Source organism: Hydra vulgaris, chromosome 07 (assembly GCF_038396675.1).
Source record: "Hydra vulgaris chromosome 07, alternate assembly HydraT2T_AEP".
Classification (NCBI taxonomy): Eukaryota; Metazoa; Cnidaria; class Hydrozoa; order Anthoathecata; family Hydridae; genus Hydra; species Hydra vulgaris.
In genome coordinates, this window is record NC_088926.1 from 272,501 (window position 1) to 293,148 (window position 20,648).

The 20,648-nt window shown below is 26.0% G+C and overlaps 3 protein-coding genes and 1 long non-coding RNA gene across 8 annotated transcripts in view; 3 read left to right on the top strand and 1 right to left on the bottom strand.

Annotated features, from left to right (window-relative positions):
* The window catches only part of LOC136082214 (uncharacterized), a 9,250-nt gene extending 7,619 nt beyond the window's left edge, over window positions 1-1,631 (bottom strand). For 3 of the 4 annotated variants that reach the window (XM_065800736.1, XM_065800735.1, XM_065800734.1), the window contains exon 1: window positions 1-1,553. This exon is cut by the window's left edge and continues 1,416 nt beyond it. In XM_065800736.1, the coding sequence (XP_065656808.1) occupies window positions 1-902 (902 nt within the window). In that variant the 5' untranslated portion in view covers window positions 903-1,553. The other variant, XR_010639479.1, reaches the window with a different exon arrangement.
* An 8,989-nt stretch (window positions 1,632-10,620) lies between these two features.
* On the top strand, window positions 10,621-11,399 carry LOC136082204 (uncharacterized). Its single transcript, XM_065800722.1, has 3 exons — window positions 10,621-10,776; window positions 10,985-11,061; window positions 11,185-11,399. The coding sequence occupies exons 1-3, from the start codon at window positions 10,622-10,624 to the stop codon at window positions 11,397-11,399; spliced, it is 447 nt and encodes a 148-aa protein (XP_065656794.1). The 5' UTR covers window position 10,621.
* Window positions 11,400-11,742: 343 nt separating this feature from the next.
* On the top strand, window positions 11,743-12,372 carry LOC136082803 (uncharacterized). Its single transcript, XM_065802224.1, has 2 exons — window positions 11,743-11,866; window positions 12,027-12,372. Exons 1-2 carry the CDS (start codon window positions 11,821-11,823, stop codon window positions 12,332-12,334), a joined length of 354 nt encoding a protein of 117 aa, XP_065658296.1. The 5' UTR covers window positions 11,743-11,820; the 3' UTR covers window positions 12,335-12,372.
* A 3,077-nt stretch (window positions 12,373-15,449) lies between these two features.
* On the top strand, window positions 15,450-19,003 carry LOC136082215 (uncharacterized). Of its 2 annotated transcripts, XR_010639480.1 has the most exons (5): window positions 15,450-16,256; window positions 16,523-16,619; window positions 17,386-17,458; window positions 18,136-18,229; window positions 18,808-19,003. It is a non-coding gene; the product is annotated as an uncharacterized LOC136082215 (long non-coding RNA). The 2 variants fall into 2 exon arrangements; XR_010639481.1 differs by lacking the exon at window positions 17,386-17,458 and having other exon boundaries at window positions 15,454-16,256.
* Window positions 19,004-20,648: the final 1,645 nt, after the last annotated feature.

The following is a 20,648-nucleotide window of genomic DNA, read 5'->3' on the forward strand; positions in this document are numbered from 1 at the left end:
GTTATATTTTCACAAGAATGAATAACTTTATGACTTAAATGGGAGGAGAGATTGTCACCTATTAATGCTTTTTTTCCAGTTTGTTTTTTAATGCATGGCAATAATGTTCGAAAAAACCAATCCTCAAAAGTAACTTCATCAAACCAGCCAGATTGGGTTCTATTGTAGCGAGAATTTTTTGGACCATGTTTTGTCCATAAATTGTATAAATGTGTGCTTTTAAAAACTGTGTATGGTGGAAGAATTTCTCCAACACCATTTCCACAAAACATTACAGAGAAACAAGCTTTACTGCTATTCATTATTCTCTCAGGGTACTTAGTTCCACGCTTCATAACAACTTTTTTATTTCTAGGGTCATCACGCAAATTTGTTTCATCATAATTCCAAATGTTACAAGGTGGAACTCCTTCAAGCTCAAGTCTAATATTGTCAAAATAAATTTTTAATTGCTCTTTGTTTATAGCTGCACGTTTTGTTTTAATATTTGATGCTATTCTATGGGTTAACTGTGAACGTTTCATAAAACTTGAGACCCAATCATCACCAGGAATATTGTTTTTAAATATTTTTACAGTACGATTTTGCGATTTTAAATAACCAGCTACTAACATTTTAACATCAAGTTTAATTAATGGAAATCCCCAATCACACATGACCTTGATTCTAGATGAAAATAACTGCTCCTCATCATAAGTAAATATGGTTGGTGCACCAATGCATTTTTTATGCTTTGACTTTATTTTATTATGTATAGTGCTTCTTGGTATACTAAACCTTTTTGAGGCTTGACAAATAGACATACCTTCATTAATTGCACCCATACACTCTTTCAAAAGAATGGTATTAGAAGTGTTGTATGCACATTTTCCAACACTATGCTTGTTATATTTACGAGGCATTATGCTTTAAACAAAAGTAAATATAAACAACACAAGCAAACTGCAATGTAGTAATTTATTAAACTACAATATAATTTTATTAAATTGCAATTAAATTTAAAAATAAGAGTCTCTAAATTTTGTTATAAAGTTAACAAAATTATGATTCAGCAACAACAACAACAAATAGTTTAACAAGAAAATATACTTTTTTAATAATCCTAAAATACATTCATGCTAAAAACTGTTTTTCAAAATAAACAATTCGGATAACATGCTTCAAAAAAATATTATAGTTAGAATAAATAACGATCAAACTACTTTAAAATGAATATTATTTACATAGCCGAAGTTACCCCAAAAGAGTATAAACCTACGGGGTAACTTTGACCACCCTGTAAAAAAACCAGAATGTTGTTACTTGAGCCAAAAACTTTTCACTTAATTTTATCTGAACCTTTGTCTTTAAAACAGAACTAAAACTGAGTTGTTTGCTATCATTTTTATCTTTGCCCAGACAATATTCTGTTTTACAGTTTTTGATTGTGTTTTACCAAGATGTAGTTTTCATTCTTTTACACTTATAGTAAAGAGCATATGCAACAAACTTCATATCAAAATTTAAGCAAGAAAGATTGCATTTACAAATAAAACAAAAATAGTAAAACGTTACTTAACTGTTAAAAAGTTACAGATGTTTAGTTAAAAGTTTTAAAAATGGCCAGAGTTACCCCGCTGGCCAAAGTTACCCCGGTTTACGGTACCTGAAAAGTTACGCGCAAACGGAAAACAACAAAAACCTACTTTTGGTGCATGCTAAAAAATTTTTACCAACTGTTTATGTTATTATTATGTAATTGTAAAAAATTAATGGTTAAATCAGCGTTATTATTTTATAAATTAATTTTTAAAAAAAAGCTTTAGTATTGATTATTATAAAGATGATTTTATTGTTACTTTCACACATATATATATATATATATATATATATATATATATATATATATATATATATATATATATATATATATATATATATATATATATATATATATATATATATATATATATATATATATATATATATATATATATATATATATATATATATATATATATATATATATATATATATATATATATATATATAGGTACGCGTAAATCCGGATTTTACAAAGGCGTTTTTTCGGCAAAATTCAACACTCTTTTTCAAGTTAGTTGAAAAGTTGCATGGTATGAACTTGTTTTGCTCTGTTATTTTTTAGAAATATGTATCAACATAGATATTTTTTGAATACTAGAATTATGGAACTTTAATTTTACATGGAATTCTTTGAGTTAAAATTTTATTTATAATGAATTTATTGTTGTTAAAAATTTGCTTGTTTGTTGGACATCAAGTATATATCGAAGAAATGCTAGTTAATTTTTCTAATATATTCTCTCACCTTTAATAACCTTTTTTCTTACTACCTGCCAAATTTCATTGAAAAAAAAGCATACTCAGACACTTTAAAACTCTACTCCAATTAGGTAAAATTTTGTTGTTGTTTGGATATCAAGTATATATCGAAGGAATGCTGGTTCATTTTTCTAATATATTCTCTCACCTTTAATAACCTTTTTTCTTACTACCTGCCAAATTTCATTGAAAAAAACTCATACTCAGACATCATAACATTATACTCTAATTAGATTTTTTTTTAAGCTTTAATAATGCGATACACTCGCAGTGAGGAGGATTTTAATGTCATTATATTTACCATTATTTAAATATATTATATTTTATTTATGAAAATTAAACTTTTTTCTGCTATCATGGGGCCAAAAACAAAGTTTGTGTTTCATAGTGAATGCAAAAAGTATTCAACTGCTAACTTTGAATTGTCACAAATAGGCATTGACTCTAATACAGAGTGTAACACAGTTTGTAGAAATAAGCATGTTTTTTTATTATTTACAAAAAATAGTGATTCGTTTCTCAAAACATCTCAACAAGTCACTAGACATTTTAAGATAGAAACATGTAAAAATCAGGTTAGAAGTCTCATAAATAAATCATTGCATTGGTCTAGAAATTATAACAGGGCTGAGAACATTAAGATTTTATATGAGTTTTGCAATAAACCTTTTTCAAGCCATATATCAAGTTTGTCTAATATTGTATTATCATCAGGCTTCTCAGATATTTCATATACCAATATGAATGTTTTATCTCCTTTAAATAGTTGAACATCAACATCTGCAGGTTATAGCGAATGAGACATAACTAAACATATATTTAGAGTGAGATTAGGCCCTATAAAACAAAAAAAGGTAACTCTTACAAATAATGTTGGAACAAGGTAGCTCTTTTAAAAGCTGAATTAAACAGCATGCCAAACCAATTACGTTTTTTAAGCTTTAAGGGCAGAAATACCAGATCTAAAAAAACATACAAAAAAATAAAATAACAGTGAGCAGATTCATCACTTTAAAGCTGAAAAAAAGCTTTGAAATTAAATGAAAAGCATAAGTTAAGGCAACTCAAAACTAAGCATTATGCTGCTGTTTTTTACAAGTAACTGGGTAATTGCTAGTTTGGAGAATGATTTGCTCCAGATTAAGGAGGAAAGAAATGTAATTATGCCAGAAGATGAAAAAACATATTTATTACAAATAAGAATAATAATTTATAATATGCTGTTGTGTAATATAACCAACAAGTAACATTCCATATCTTATGAGCAAAATAGGGTATTATATGGGTGTTATTTTTAATAATATTCCTCATCAAAGTACTGTTGAGCAAAGAGCTCGTGAACTTGGCAGTATTCCAGATTTGCAAGCAGCAGAGTGGGCTATGCATAATAATAATAATCCTACTCTTGGGTTTGATGCTACAACACAAGAAAGTGTCCACATTAATAACATTAACTTAACATCTTAAGATAAATGTCTTGCGTTTGCTCTAGATCAGTTACCAGAAGAAACAGCATTTGATTATGAAAGTCATATATGCACTTCAATTAATACCAAACTACCAAAGTAGCTTTGATGAATGTCATAACTAGATTGTTGAAAATATATCACAATGTCAGACAGAGTTGCAGTCAACCATCTTACTAAAAGCAAAGTTTGTGCAACCTGGGGCAAGAATTTGAATAAGCTGAACTGCCATTTGCACCCTCTTGACACAATTGCAGTTTTATGTCGCTTGAGTGTGCAGTTTCATGTCGCTTGAATGTTCTCTTGAGTGTGAGAGTTGTTAGTTATTTGGAAATGATTGAATGGCAGTTAAAATTGTCTTAGCCGTGAACAAAATGAGGTTTATAGATGTCAAAGGTGATCCAAAAGGATTTGTAAAGTTTTTAAATAAAAACAATCAACTACGAAGTATTATTCGTAGATATCATGGAAATCGGCTTCATATTCTTTTTCATAATTGTTTCATTTTTATCAAGCTTTATAGTGAGTTTAAACATTTCCTCACTGTTGGAACAATAAAATGTAAAATTTTGCAATTCTAAGAGAGGCATTTTGTAATAAAACTGCAATAAAAGAAATGTGCGCGGTTGCATTATTTGGAAAACTCCCTACTGAGCCTCGAATGAAAAAATTTTATGTTTTAGGTGAGGATGCAACTTTTGATCATGTTTCTGGTAGTCAGTTAGTGAAAAAAAGTTTTGCTTATAATTACAAATAGTAAATCTAATCCAGCTGCTCAGTTTTGCAGAAGAACAGATTTTTTTGGGAATACTCTTGCCCCTTACATTTTAAAATCAATATATGCTCCATTGCAACCACTAACACTCGTATAAGCTTCATTGATAACCCGCTAAAAAAAATCACTTCTGCTTGTCTTGATGCTGTGCATATTATATATATATATATATATATATATATATATATATATATATATATATATATATATCTATATATATATATATATATATATATATATATATATATATATATATATATATATATATATATATATATATATATTATATATATATATATATATATATATATATATAATATAATATATATAAATTATGTCAGTGTATTCTATAAATAGAGTGCTCAATGTTCTTAAAGAACAGAGCAATAATAATAGAAAACACTTATCTAACTTTTTTCTTCTAGAAGATAAAAGTTAGATAAGTGTTTTTTTAGAAAAGTTAGATAGATCAAACTTTTATCTTCAATGTTCTTAAAGAACAGAGCAATAATAAATGAAAACACTTATCTAACTTTTGTCTTCTAGAAGATAAAAGTTAGATAAGTGTTTTTACTAATTTATATATATATATATATATATATATATATATATATATATATATATATATATATATATATATATCCAAAATTTCTTTTTAGAACAAAAAATGTAAGTATTTTAATAAACAAGACAAACTGTTTAATTAATAAAACCATTTTATTAATTCTAAACAAAACAATACATGTCTCGACTATCAATAGTCATCTTCAGTTGAAGTTTAATTTATAAATTTGTTTAAATACCTATATAGGTGATTTTTTCAATACCAATACAAAATGTAATTATCTGTGTACAAACTATTAGTTTAATTACAAAAAAACAACAAAAACTATTATAAGAATAACAAGTCATACAAAAAAACAAATAGGAAGTGACAAAAGAATAGGTTAATAATAAAAATAAAAATACATATAAAGTAATAACTAAACAGAAAGTGTCGATTGGACATGGTTGACCTGTTTGTTCGAACCAGGTTTTAACCATTCTATAAACATGCTTTCTTTAAGTTTTAATTCGACCTTATTAGATGCTGAATCTAAAACGGAAAAACACTTTTCATTTAACTGAATAAAACAATTTTCATTACCAAGGAGATGTTTATAAAAATCACATTTATTAAAATCACATATCTATCGTTCTTCAAGAATTTCTTCAAAGGGATCTAAAGCTATTGTTGTTGATCCTGCAGGATCAGGGTTAGGGTTAGGGTCAAAGTGTTTTCAAAGTGTTTTCAAAGTCAAAGGGTCAAAGTGTTTTCAAAGTGTTGGGTCAAAGTGTTTTCAAAGTCAAAGGGTCAAAGTGTTTTCAAAGTGTTGATCCTGCAGGATCAACATTTTGAAATAGCCTCACGACTGTTTTAAATTGGACATTCGACTTCTTGTTATTTCTTCAAAATAATTACTTAAGGGGTGTTACAAAAATTTGCATAACTTTTGAAATATTTAAGATAATTTCGTTCTGTAAAAAGAATATGAACACGAATTAAATATTTTATATTTTAATATTTAATGAATTAATTACAGCTTGCTCTGATTCTTAAATAAACGCACAAAATGACGAACTTGGCTGAATTTCAAAATTTAATGGCACTTTTTGGCAAAAATAATCAAAGAAATAAAATTTCTGTTGACTTATATGTAATATAAACATATAGCGGTGGCCAAAAATTAAAGACCACTCATTTTTTTTCAAAATTTATTATTAACCTTAGTATAATTTTATTTTAGAAAAAGGAATCAAAAAAAGAAAAACATTTTTAGAAAGAATTTTTATTGTATTTTATATTTATTATAAAAGAATTTATAATTTTTTTACAAAATAATGTTAACTAGTAAATCAAAAATGAATTCTTTTTTCAAATCCATGCATTATGCAAGCAGAATTCTATTGGGCCTAGAAATTCTTTTTTTGTTATCTTTTGTAGAAGGAAAAATTACTGTTTTTTTGTTTTTTTGAATTTTAAAATTACTGTTTTTACTAAATTTTTCTTTTTTAACTTAATAACTTAAGACTTATTAACTTAATAACTTAAAACAATAGGTTTTTAACTTAATAACTTAAGACTTATTAACTTAATAACTTAAAACAATAGGTTTTTAACTTAATAACTTAAGACTTATTACTTAATAACTTAAAACAATAGGTTTTGAATCGCTGCGCTTTAATGTCTTCGAAACTGCAAATAATTTGCAAATTAATGATTTTTGTGACGTAATACGCAATTCATATCAAATAAATAAAACATATGAGGAAATTCAAATTAAATTTTTGTTAACTTAATTAACTTTTTTTGGTCAAATTTTTCCATCTCCTTGTATTGTCATCGAAAATGATTAAGTGTGCAAAATTTGAGCAAAATTGGTTGAGAAAAAAGCTTTCAAAAATTGATTTCAAGTTTTGTGGCACACAAACATATATATATATATATATATATATATATATATATATATATATATATATATATATATATATATATATATATATATATATATATATATATACATATATATATATATATATATATATATATATATATATATATATATATATATATGTATATATATATATATATATATATATATATATAATATATATATATATATATATATATATATATATATATATAGAAAGTAACCTTATATAAAGCATGGAAAAAATTAAAAAACTGACTAGTAAAAAATATAAATGGGAAAAAAAATTGGACAAAATGTTGAGACCTGTTTCAAAAATATTTCAAAAAGCAATAAAAAAATAATTTAGAAACGTATTGTTCCTCCATTTGTTTTCAAGCACTCTTGTACTTGTTCTGGCATTGAATTCATTAAAGTTTTGATTACTTCATCAGGCACATTTTTCAAAGAATGAGAGATAGAAGATTTTAAATCTTCCAAATTGTAAAGTTGTTCTTTACCAAGCTTGTGATCAAGCCACGACCATAAATTCTCTATTGGATTCAAGTCTGGACTATTGGCAGGCCATGGAACACGGTGATTCAATACTTATTAAAACTTGGGATTTTATTATGCGCATGCGTTAGCTGCAAATATATAAATATCATTAATTTGATTAATTGTTTTAAGCTTTCATTATACAGTGCTTACCAATTTGCCCGTTTGTTTGTGTTTTTTTGTTGTTGGTAAACTTGATCTTGTAAAATAAAGCAAAACCGATCACAAATGAACTTGATTGAATATTGTAATTATTAGAATTTGAAGTAGTAAAATTGCTTTACTGGGCTCAACAAAGCTTTGTTTTTAGCGAAATTAACATATTTTATTCATTTGTATTTTATAAGAACTAAAATTTTTGTATGATTTTTGTAAGTTGTTAACAATACTCCTTCTTTTTATCTTTTCAAAAAAAAATAGTCCCTATTACCAGTCATTTTTTTATAAGAAAATATAATGATTTTGAATAGGGTAGGTTTCACGACAAAAACTCCGTAAAATATGGCGAGTAATCACCAACAAAAACTATCCAGAGTGTGTAAAATATGTGGAAACCTTTTAGGAAAAGACAGTTTAAAAACTGACAGTAAAATAGATCGAATTTTTAAAGCTTTTAGAATAAATGTATCAGAAGATTCTCAGTGTATTCATCCAGAGAAAATGTGCATGAAGTGTTATACTTTTCTTAGAAACATCGAAAATAGAGGCAGTAAAGTTTTCAAAGCTCCAAAAATTTGGGTAAAATGTCCAACAGCCGAATGCAAATGTGTTTTTGGTATTCCTGGTCGAAAACCTCTATCTAATGTTGGGCGACCAGAAAAGGTTAAAAAATGGACAAAATTTTATATAAAATCATTTCTTGATTCATTGCCTATACAAAAAGATAAAGAAATTTTAACAGATCTAAACCATGAACTAAATCCACATATAGTTTTATGCATTTGTAAGAATTGTGGGGAAGCTATGAATTAGCCTGTCATGCTAAAGAACTGTCAACACTCATTCTGTAGCTTGTGCATTTTATCAAATATTAAAGATAAATTAAAAAATGATTCAAATTGTCCATTATGTAAAACTAACTACACAGTTGACAGCCTATCATATTCTGTCCATATATCTGAAATTATAAAACATTTAACTATTATATGCAAGATTTGTGACAAAAAAGTATTTTTAAAAGACAGAAATTTTGAAAATCACGACTGCATAAAATTATTAAATAACACCATAAATGAAAACGACCAATTAGTTAGTATAAACAGTTTTTACCAAATCACTGACACAAGTGAAATCCCATGAGAAGTCAATGATGCTGTTTTACATATCATTAAAAAAAAGTTGAATCAGTCCAAAACATCTACAATAGAATTTTCATCAGGTGGGCATAGCGTAAGAAATATGTTTTAACTTTATAGTAAGTTAAATAGTGTTTTCTCTACTATTACGCTAGATATAATTGTAATTATTAGAAATGTAGTAGTATTTAATCTTTATTATATCATTTTAATGCAATCTATATTTTAAGCAAGAGTAAATCAGTTTGATTTAGTTTTTTTAATATTAAATATAAGTTATAAAAAAAAAATATAAAATATTATTTTATTTTCTATTTGAAGTAATTTTTTGTTTAATTTACAGTCACTTTGTTTCGTTTCTGCTCCTAAAGCCTATAAAGATAGCGCAAACTGTAGTAATAGCTCTCTAAGAAAAAGACTGTAGTAATAGCTCTCTAAGAAATATTTATTGGAACAATTCAACCATACAGCTGGTAGTTCTCAGGACTCTAAAGTATGTCAAACAGCTGTAATGTTAAAGTCATATGATAATGATGAAGCAAATAAAATTTTAAATAAAGCCAATATTGGAAGAGTAGATTTAAATGCATAAGAAATGGTTGCTTTAAAAGCTGATATGGGTATTCCTTGAAATAAATTGAAAACTATGGCTAGGTAAAAATAAATATGGAACTTAAAATACTTTTTGTAATTTCGTTTTTTATTTGAAAACTTGTAGTTCATTTTTACAATTGTTTATAATTGCAAAACTTATTGCTTGTATATTAATATTGTTGGTGGTTAAATTCGAAAAATATTAAAAATGCTTCAAACAACAAACAAAGAGTTGTTGCAAAAGAATGGGCTGGAAATGATTTAGTTGTTTAAGATGGACCATTTACATTTCAAAATGAAAATAATAATGCTGTTTTTGAAATTAAACTAGCTCCTTGGGCTTATATCAACGACCTACCACAAAATATAGAAAACCTACTAAATCTTATGGAAAAGTAATAGCTCATTAATTTGAGATATTTTTAGTAAAAACTTAAATTTATAAATTACTAGAAAAGTAAAAGTTAATCTTTATACTAGTTTGTATAAGATAAGTATATATATAAATATATATATATATAAATATATATATATATATATATATATATATATATATATATATATATATATATATATATATATATATATATATATATATATATATATATATATATATATATATATATATATATATGTATATTAGGGTGGGTCAAAAAGTATAAAGTTTTAACTGCACAAATCAAACATACTAAAAAAGGTGCTCCTCCATTTCCTGGATAAGATAGTATAAAAATTTTTGAATAAGAAATATTTTTAGTGGTCCCAACTGACCCTAGAATATTTAATAGGCCCCTAATATTATCTTACAAAAATTGTTTCAAAAGTATGTCAACCTGGTACTTAAAAAAAGCGAAATTTTATAAAATTTTCAAAAATTGTTGTTATTTTTTATAAAATTTTTATTTAAAAAAAATTTATAAAAAAAACCTTGAAAAACTTACCTTTTTTTAAAATCGTTAAAAAACAATCATTTTCATGCAATAAAATAGTATATAGCAACACTCCGCTCATGATTTACAGTAAAAAAAAATAAAAATAAAAACATTTTATTAAAAAAATTAAAAATAAAAACATTTTAGTAAAAAAAATAAAAATAAAAACACTGTTTATAATGTTAAAAACATTCAGAATGTTTTTAAAATGAGTTACCAAGTTGTTAATCAAAATCAGCCTAACTCAAAATCAAATAGTTTTGTGTTTAGTACTTTTAAAGCAAAAGACTATCGTGTCAATCTGAAAGTTGGACTGTCTAGATATACACAACAAGTTGATGAGATGCAAAAAATGGTTTGGAAGTAATTTAATATGTTGCAACAGTCACGGTTTTGTTCTGAACAATAAAATATAATATTTCAGAACAATTCAAATTACTTTTTTTTCTTGAGTTTTCACACATGTTTGGGTGGGTACTTTGTAATTAGTTTTAGGATGTTATTACTGTATCAAAGCTGTAAAATATTTATTCTTCATAAAGTCTTGGATAAAAAAACCTTTTTGGTTTAGAAATCACCAATGTCGTGTTTTTATGTTTGGAGATTACGATTTTCTGTGCAGTGTATATGGAATCACAGGAGCTAGTGGTAAGTTTTTTTTCAACTATGAAATAAATAATTATCCTAACAAATCTATTTCTGCAAGTGAATAACTATTTTTTTAATCAGTTATACAACACATTATTTATTCCTTTTTTTCTTCATTTCAAGGTCGACACTGCTGCCTTTTTTGTGACATAACAAAGGAAGAGATCAAAATAACTCCTGAAAATCGAAAACATAATGTTTCACATAGAACACTTTATTCTTTAAGAGATAACTTTGAGTCTTTTCAGAGTTTTGGAGGAGTTTTAAAGAATGCAAAGCTGTTCAACAATATTATTGATCAATCTTTGTTTAGTATTTCTCTGGATCAAGCAAATTAGTTTTTTTATTTAAATAATGCTGCTATACTATAAAATTATTACAATTTTATTAACTTTAACAGGTTGAGCATTACATATATCTCATAAATATTGATTTTCATATAGTCTTATAATTCTTATTTAGAACTAAAAATGTTATTTTTACTTGAATTATATTCTTTTCAATTTTGATACAATTCTGATTTTAATCATCTCTATCTTTTTCCATTTCATTATTCACAGCCTGCATTACATATATCTCTGGGCATCTTCTTGAAATTTTTTATTATGTTAGAAGACGAGTGTCATTTAATTGATATAAAACTTGCTGGAGAACTTGCATTAAGTAATAAAAGTAGATACCGGTGTTCACTTACAATCTATCGATGTGAGCCAGAAATTTAAAAAGTTATTTTCATATTATTTTAAGTGTCATAATATTATGAATAGTTCACACTATTTCAAAGATAATGATATTCAGGAGCTTGGTAAATATTTAACTGACTTTTTCGATTTTACTCTTGTAAATTTTTCTCTTGATTGTAAATTATAAAACCTAAACTACCCTTAGTTATTTTTACAGTATGATATTATTGAGTATTATTTTTATTTCTGTATTGTATAATGGAAAATCTCGTCAATTTTTAGATTTAGCAATCAAAAAACTCATGGAATTTTATAGATTTACATGGCCAGATGCTTCTGTTACACCTAAAATGCATTTGCTTGAAAACCATGTATATCAGTTTATCGAAAAATGGAGATTAGGAATCGGTGTGTATGGTGAACAAGGTGGTGAAAGTTTACACGCCGAATTCAACAATCTTAATCGATTATTCTGGCATATGAAAGATTGTAGTCGGCTAGAAAGCACTGTTAAAGAACATTTTTTAAGAAATCACCCTAAAGCAAAAGATATAAAGCCAATTGTAAAAAAAAGAAAAATGAGTTTATAAAATTTTACAAATATTTTTGTAAAAGAATTTTAGAATTAGTTGAAAATTTATTATAAATTTTAAAAGTTTAAAAGAAAAACAAAATCCTAATTTAAATTTCATTTTCAAATTGACATTGATTTTAACCCTTAGGCATAAGTAAGCTAAACCTTACATTTTTTTTAGTCAAAAAAATTAAATAAATTTTGCCTAACGTTATATAAATTATCTCGGTTTAAAAAAATGACTGGTCAAAATGATTAACATAAAATTTTTCCTTACAGTATCGAGAATAAGAATATGTTTTAATTTTTATCCAAAACATTTTTAGTCGCAAGATATTCTTTAAATAATTGTAGGGGATGCTGTTTTTTTTCACTTAAAAACTTAATTATTTTAAGCAAAAAAATTTCTTATTATAAGACTTATTATTATTATTTTTTTAATTTAATAAAGAGCTTATCAATTATATAATTTAAAAACTTTTTTCACTTTTCTGATTGCGAAGACTAAATAGTCATTTAGAAAGCAAATCAATCACTTAAGTTTTTAGTTTTTACGGAAAAATGCTCCGTCATTTTATATTATTTTTTACATAGTGTAATTTAATGCGCATGCTTACAATAACATCCTACGCTTAAATCACCGTGGGAAGCACTTAAATGTTATTAGAATTGAACCAATCGCTAACAACATGCGCTTTATGACACGGCGCATATCTTGCTGGAAAATAAATCCATCTTGCAACTCCCATAAATCAATGCTAGGAATAAGCGAGTTTTCTAAAATTTCGATGTACCTTTCTTTGTTGAGTCTACCATCGAATAAATGAAAAACGCCAACTCCACAGGCACTTATACAGACCCAAATGCCTATTGAACCACTGCCTTGTTTTGTTCGTTTCAAATTGCATGATTCATCAAACCGTTTGCTTGGAAGTCTACGCAACATTACGCAACCTTTTCTGTTGTCTACCTCAACGTTCATTTCATCACTAAAGACCACACGGCTCCACTGATCTGTTGACCAATTTTTATGTAGTTTGCACCACTCTTTCTTGGCAAATTTTTGTTTTTTATTTAAGCGTGGTTTTTTTGCAGCAGCATGCCATAAATAATTTAAGTTGTGGAGGACCCTTCGCACAGTTCTAGGGCTTGATTTTCAGATCATTAGACATTGTCCATTTCGTAGACAAGTCTGTAGATGATGTTTGTCTGTTTTCTTTCATTAATCTCACTAAAGAGCGAACATCACGGTCATTTGAAATTTTATTGCGTCCAGTCCTATGACGATCATTATTTGACCGGGTCTCTTTGTATCGTTGAATTATGTTAATAATGCAAGAGTGAGACCTTCTGAGCTTTTCTGCTATTTGTCTGATGCTTTAGCCTTCTTCTTTTAATACAAGAGCCGCGTATCTGGGTGCGGATTCACAACTTTTGCGTAACTCTTGCGTAGCTGAGCAAAAGTTACGAAAAACTTACGCAAAATATTTTTTGCGTAACTACTTGGTATTCACAACTTTTTCGCAGCATTTGCGTAAAGTTAAGGTTGCGCACGAGTTACGCAAAACTTAGGCAAAAACTTACGCAAAAACTTAACCAAAATTTAAGGCAAATATTTTATAACTATTTGTATAAAGGAAGTAGTTAGTATTACTAATTCTTTTTTTATTAAGACACACAGGGCAATGTGACCAAACACTGAATGTTTCTTTTTTAAAGTCAGGGCTTAAATTTACTTACAATTATTATTTTGTTGTTGTTGCTATATATAAAAATGTAGCAAAACCGTATAGGGGTTATTCAAATAATACGTGACATTCTTATATAGGGTGGAGGTGTTTAAAAGTGTCACCAAATATCACATGGGAGAGGGGGTGGTTAGCCACAGTGTGACATGACAAAATTTTTAAAATTTAAATTTTAATCACAGCAGAATAGTAAACCTTTAGCATAAAAGTATAAACTCAAAAATATATTTGTTTAAAAATAATGTCACGTCACAAATAGGGCGGGGAGAGATTGTTTAAAATGCTACATATACAATAAAGGGAGTCTAGCAAAAAAGTGTTTTGTGTTATTTGAATAGCCCCATATAGCACATACGTGAAATTATTTTTAAAAGTAATAGCATATATAGCATAAACAATCTTTCAATCTATTTTGAGTATCTATTAGCAAAATAATTAAAATAATTAATAATTGGATTAAAATTGGAACAAATAGGAGTCGGTTGGTTTTTTAAATGAGATATCGATTATTGACAAAGTGCTACATCTATTATTTTAAATATAGATATTACAAGCACTCATTAACAAAATTCGGGCATATTTATTCAAATCCAAACGTGTAATATAAATTGTATTATCCCGGGCTTATACCCAGTCGGCATATCTAGTATTGTAAATACTCGGAGTATTGATCACGTATAATATACCGCTGTTGATACCAGAAAAATACGCATTTAGTTTTAAGTTTCGAATTCGAGTTCAATACCACTTATTTATCAAAAATACGTATTATTTAATATTTGATCAAAATCGGATACGATATCGTACCCAATTTTGATCAAATATCAACATATAACGGAAAAACGAAAATCATTGCTTTAAAGCGCATGCTTAAACTGAAATTGTGAAAGCAAAATTTAAATTAAAAAGTTTTCCCTTGAGAAATTTAGAAAAAAGTTTGTCTTGAATGAAAAGGAATAGTCAGGAATACATGAAAAGTTGTATGAAGAGATATCGTTCTGCTAAAGCAGTATCGCATATCTCCAATACAGTTACAGTACTTTTTTGTACTAAAAAAGTTACTAAAACTTTATCATAAAAATATTTATTACTACTTGTAAATTTATTCAGTTTTATTAAGTCCTAAATTAATACAATTCAAATATATTATAAATCCTATCATTTCATACCTTGCTTATTTTATTATGTTGATTATTATTTTATTAACATTTCTGTTATGCTATTACCTTTTTTTTGTACTGTTTTAAAAAATTTAGAAAAATAAATTAAAATTTCGAGCCAACACTGACATTTTATTATTGCTAAACGTTAAATTTTGTTATAAGGATTGCAGTTCTCCTATCTGTTTTTTGCTCTTTATTCAATAAGTATTTGATTTAAATTAAACATGATTATAATTTGATATTTTATTGCGAGATTTTTGTTTTTATATATGAATATATATATATGAATCTTTTTAGATTTATTCATGTTATTTTAAAATTTTTTGTTCGCACAATTCAAGTTATATATGTTTATAGTTTGCATATATGTTTATATTATGTTCAAAGTTAAAAAGTTTTTGATAAATATATGTATGTGGTAATATGTGTTATATAATTGTTTTATAAATGTGTCATTAAAATAGTATAAAATGTATCTATTGTGTATATAAATATTATATGAGGTGTTTATATATGTTATATAAAGTTAAATAGACGTATTGTGTTTTATAGTTATTATATATGTTTATATTATGTTGTTTCCATGTTTTCAAAGTGTGTGACTTGGCAAACGTGTTGAGCAAGAGTTACCGTAAAGTTGTTATTTATGTTACTAATGTTGTTACATTTGGCTTACCTTTATGTTGGTGTCTATTGTTAAAAATTATAAGTGGTTTTATTATTGAAACTCACTGCTTTTAATCATTCACTAAAAGCCACTCAAGAAAAATCATTTTGCCGTATAAACATTTAGTTTATATCTCAATTTGAATTTTTAGAACCATGAAGTACCAACATGATTTGTTTTCTAAAAGCTAACATGAAATAACAATATTTAACAACTACTACTCTCTTATCATGACATCTTATCTCTATCAGATATATTGATTTTCGATTCATATATGATGTTTTTCTTTGTATTTACTTATCCAATTTTTTCATTTCAGATTTATCATATGATGGATTTATGCAATATAAATAAACAAAGGTATGTAAATTTTTATGAATTTTTTCTAGGCTTTTCTAAATGTGTTTCTTATAAACATGGTTTTACAAGCAAGGTCTGCAAGCAAATTTGAGCTGAAAATTTTTTTTAGCTTTTAAGGAGAATTGGCATTATTCTTTGTTTAATTTAATTTGTTTAAATATAGTAGTTCTAACAAATACATCTTTGTTCTTGGTTTTTTACTCATCTGTTTTCAGATTCTTATAAACTAGGCAACTCAGCTAAGCAAGTTTTGTTTTATTTTTTAGTGCTATTGGAAAGAGCTGAAAGTTATTTTTTAGAGTGATTGAAAAGAACTGAAGTGTTTTTTAGTTACTTCACACGGTGTAACTGATACTGGTTTGAGTAAGTTTACTATTTTGTTTTATTTTATATTGGATTTATTTTATATTTGATATATATTATATTAGATATATATTTTGTGTATTTAACATGGAAAACTTGCTGTAATTTGTTGACACGAAAGTTTATAAACTTAAATCTGCCTATATTTCAGTATATTTATATATATATATATATATATATATATATATATATATATATATATATATATATATATATATATATATATATATATATATATATATATATATATATGTAAATATATATATATATATATGCATATATATATATATATGTATATATACATATATGTATATATATATATATATATATATATATATATATATATATATATATATATATATATATATATATATATATATATATATATATATATGTATATATACATATATGTATATATATATATATATATATATATATGTATATATTTATATATATAAATTACATTAGTGTATTTTACAAATAGAGTGCTCAATGTTCTTAAAGAATAGAGCAATAATAAATTAGTAAAAAACACTTATCTAACTTTTTTCTTCTACTTGAAGTTTCACCATTGCTGGATCAATTTGACCATTGCTGGATCGATCTGATTGAACTCCTCCTGATGATCCAGCATTGGTGAAACTTCAAGTAGAAGAAAAAAGTTAGATAAGTGTTTTTTACTAATTTATATATATATATATATATATATATATATATATATATATATATATATATATATATATATATATATAAATAATTACTTTAGAGAAAATTATACTGACTGACATTGCTTCAATTATTTATACAAGATTGTGCATTTATTATTTTTGTTCATTAAGGTAAAAATAGTTTTGTGCATTGTAGATTCTTTGTTAAATTAAAAATAATTGATGTAAATAAATATTGCTTAATATTTTTGATAAACGACTTATGTATATAAACATATAAAAAGATATGGATTTTAATAAATCTTAAGTTTAAATAAAGTCTTTGATTAGAAAAGATTACAATTTGTAAGATTTTTTTACGTTCATTTATTCAATTGTAACAATAGTAAGATTACTGGTAATATGTTTAATGAAAACAGTGAAATTGAAATAGATAGTATTAGGCTCAACGAAGTTATTAATGTAAAATGCTAATAGGCAACTTGAAAATAGTTGTCAAATGAAAAAAATAGATCTAGGCAGGATGAAATTAATCATTGTTGAAATGTAAGAAATGCAACTCCGCGTGCAGAAAACTTACTTGACAGAATTCAGTGTCAAGCAGTGGTAATGTCTGTTAATTTGATTTTACTTTAGACACTTCAGAACAAAGCAAAGTATGAGTTTAACTATTTATAGTAACAATTAACACTTTTAAATCTAAATAATTTTTTTTTTTTTTATAATTTCTATCATAATTTTTATCATAATGTTCTTTTTTTCATTTTTTTTTTTAGTTTGTCTTCCCTTTGTCATCTTTTGATTAGTTAGCTAACTGTTAAAACATGGTTTTAATTTTTTAAATTTAGTATGATGTGAAATTTACTCTATTAATCATTAGTCAACAGTTAGAGAGAAGCTGGTGCTTAATTAAGAAATGCTGGAAATTAACTTTTAATCAAGGTAAAAATAATTTTGTTTACTGGTAACATAATAAAACCAGTTACTAGTATTTATTCCGTGCTTTTTTACATTTGTTAACATGCTGCTTTGGAAACACTTTCTCTCTCTCTCTCTCTCTCTCTCTCTATCTCTCTCTCTCTCTCTCTCTCTCTCTCTCTCTCTCTTAGATGAGAAGGAGATTTAATAAAACTTATGTAATTACTGAGCTCTTACGTATTTCTTAATACCACAAATGATAATGACCATTTATAAGAAATATTTTACGAGTTGCTTGCTATTTTATGATATAGATGCTCAAATTGTTTAACTATAATTGTCCCTTGATTGTTCAAATATTGTAATAAATAAAATCTTTTTACTCCAAGTATTTAAGTTAATAAAATATCTTATTAAGTTGTGGTGTTATTTGCCGGTGTTACTACATTGTTTTGTCTAGCCTATTATAACCTTTTTTAATTATTCTGTAGTCACGGAATATATATTTTCTGTTATTATTATCCTAATTCTACTAACAATAAAATGCAAATAGTACTTTTGTAATTAAAAATTGCAATTTTTTTTTTAATTTCATTTTTTAGGTATTTGCAGGCTTTACTTGACTTTCCATTTCTGGTACCTGTGTTGTGACAGATTTTAAAAAGAACTCAACTGATGTTAATGCGGTCTTCGTCGTTAACTATAAGCAATGACGTTGCTGATAGGGAGTCAAAGTGAAAATATTTATAGATAAATTTGTATTTAATTTTTTAGATAATATATCAAGTTATTAATGTGTTTTTATTGTTATTAATGATTTAATAACTCATAACCCGTATTACGGGTTGCTTACTGCTAGTCATTATCATTATGTTATGAATTCATATTAGTTAATAAAATTGTATTGAATATTCTCTGGTTATCTTGTTTTATACGTGTTTAAATGCGAGTTTGATACTCAGTAGGCGTCGTATTGTATACCTGTCTTTATACGCATCTGATGTCTATTTTTAATGCGCGTTTGACACGATAAAATGGCTAACAAATATTCGTAAATAACGCGTATTCTGGAAAGTTTTGAATGCGCATGTAATACCAGGAAAATATCGTATTGAATATTCTCTGATTATCGTGTTTTATACGTATTTACAAGAGTTTCAAATGCGAGTTTGATACTCAGTAGGCGTCGTATTGTATACCTGTCTTTATACGCATCTAATGCGTATTTCTAATGCGTATTCAACACGATAAAATGGCTAACATACATACCACATCGATACGTATTTAAACGAGTTTCTAATGCGCATTTACAACTAAATTTGCCGACTGGGTATAAAATAATTATTCAGCTTCCTGTATCATGCCATCAGTGAATGCTCATTAGTTTTATTTAACCCTAACTCTAAACCTGGATCGAACCTTATTTGTAAACATTACTGGCTAAATAAACTAGCTATAATATACAGAAAACTAGCTTTTGAAAGAACTTTTTTTTCTATTTTTAATATAAAAAGAAAAAGAAAAACAACATAAAATTAATATTTTGAGGCATTTTTTTGGCGCCCACAGCGGTCCTATGGTACGAAAAAAGGTACGGGTTCACCCTTGATCAGATCATGCAACTTGTCTTGCATTGCTTCAGGAAGTTAAAACAAAATACTTTAGTTCAGCATAAAATTTCACGTTCATAAAATAATGGAAGTGCTAAACTAAAGTGTTTTTTTTTTACTTCTTGTTTTCATTCTTACTTCTCATACCCTAAGGTATTAGAAGTAAGAATGAAAAGCTTTTATCATATAATTGACTTGAATCAAAAACACTGTTATTTGCAATAATATATTTTATTTCAAATAAAGAAATTGCTTCAATAAATTCAAGAAATACATTTAATTGCATTCTAGTATATTTGAAACTATTTATAAACAAAATTTCTATAGTCAGAAATATAAGGAACATTTTGAAAACATAAGCAAAAGTTCAACAACTTTTCCATAACATACTATGAAAAGTACATTGTATTTTTCATAATATGTTATGGAAAATGTTTCAATTATATTAATTAACAAAAGTTGAGTTTGAATTAAAATCCACTTGTTTTTTGTAATTTTTTTTGCAGTGATATTTCAGATTGAGAATTTATGGTACCATATTTGCACGAATAAAAACATGATTTTTATATTCGATGGATAGGGTAAAGTTAGTTCTGTGAATCAGGTACATGCAGTATAAAAAAGTTTGACTCTTTGACAGAGCAAGTATTGATTAAATCACAACAACAAGTATTATAGTAGGTTTTCAAGACACCAAATACAGTACAATCTAATAGCCACAACCAGTGTGAACAATATGCTGTCATCTCAAGAGTTGTAATGCAATTTTTAACAGCAACAGATAATAATTCTACTGAATTGTGAAAAGCACTATCACTCCATTTGGAATAACT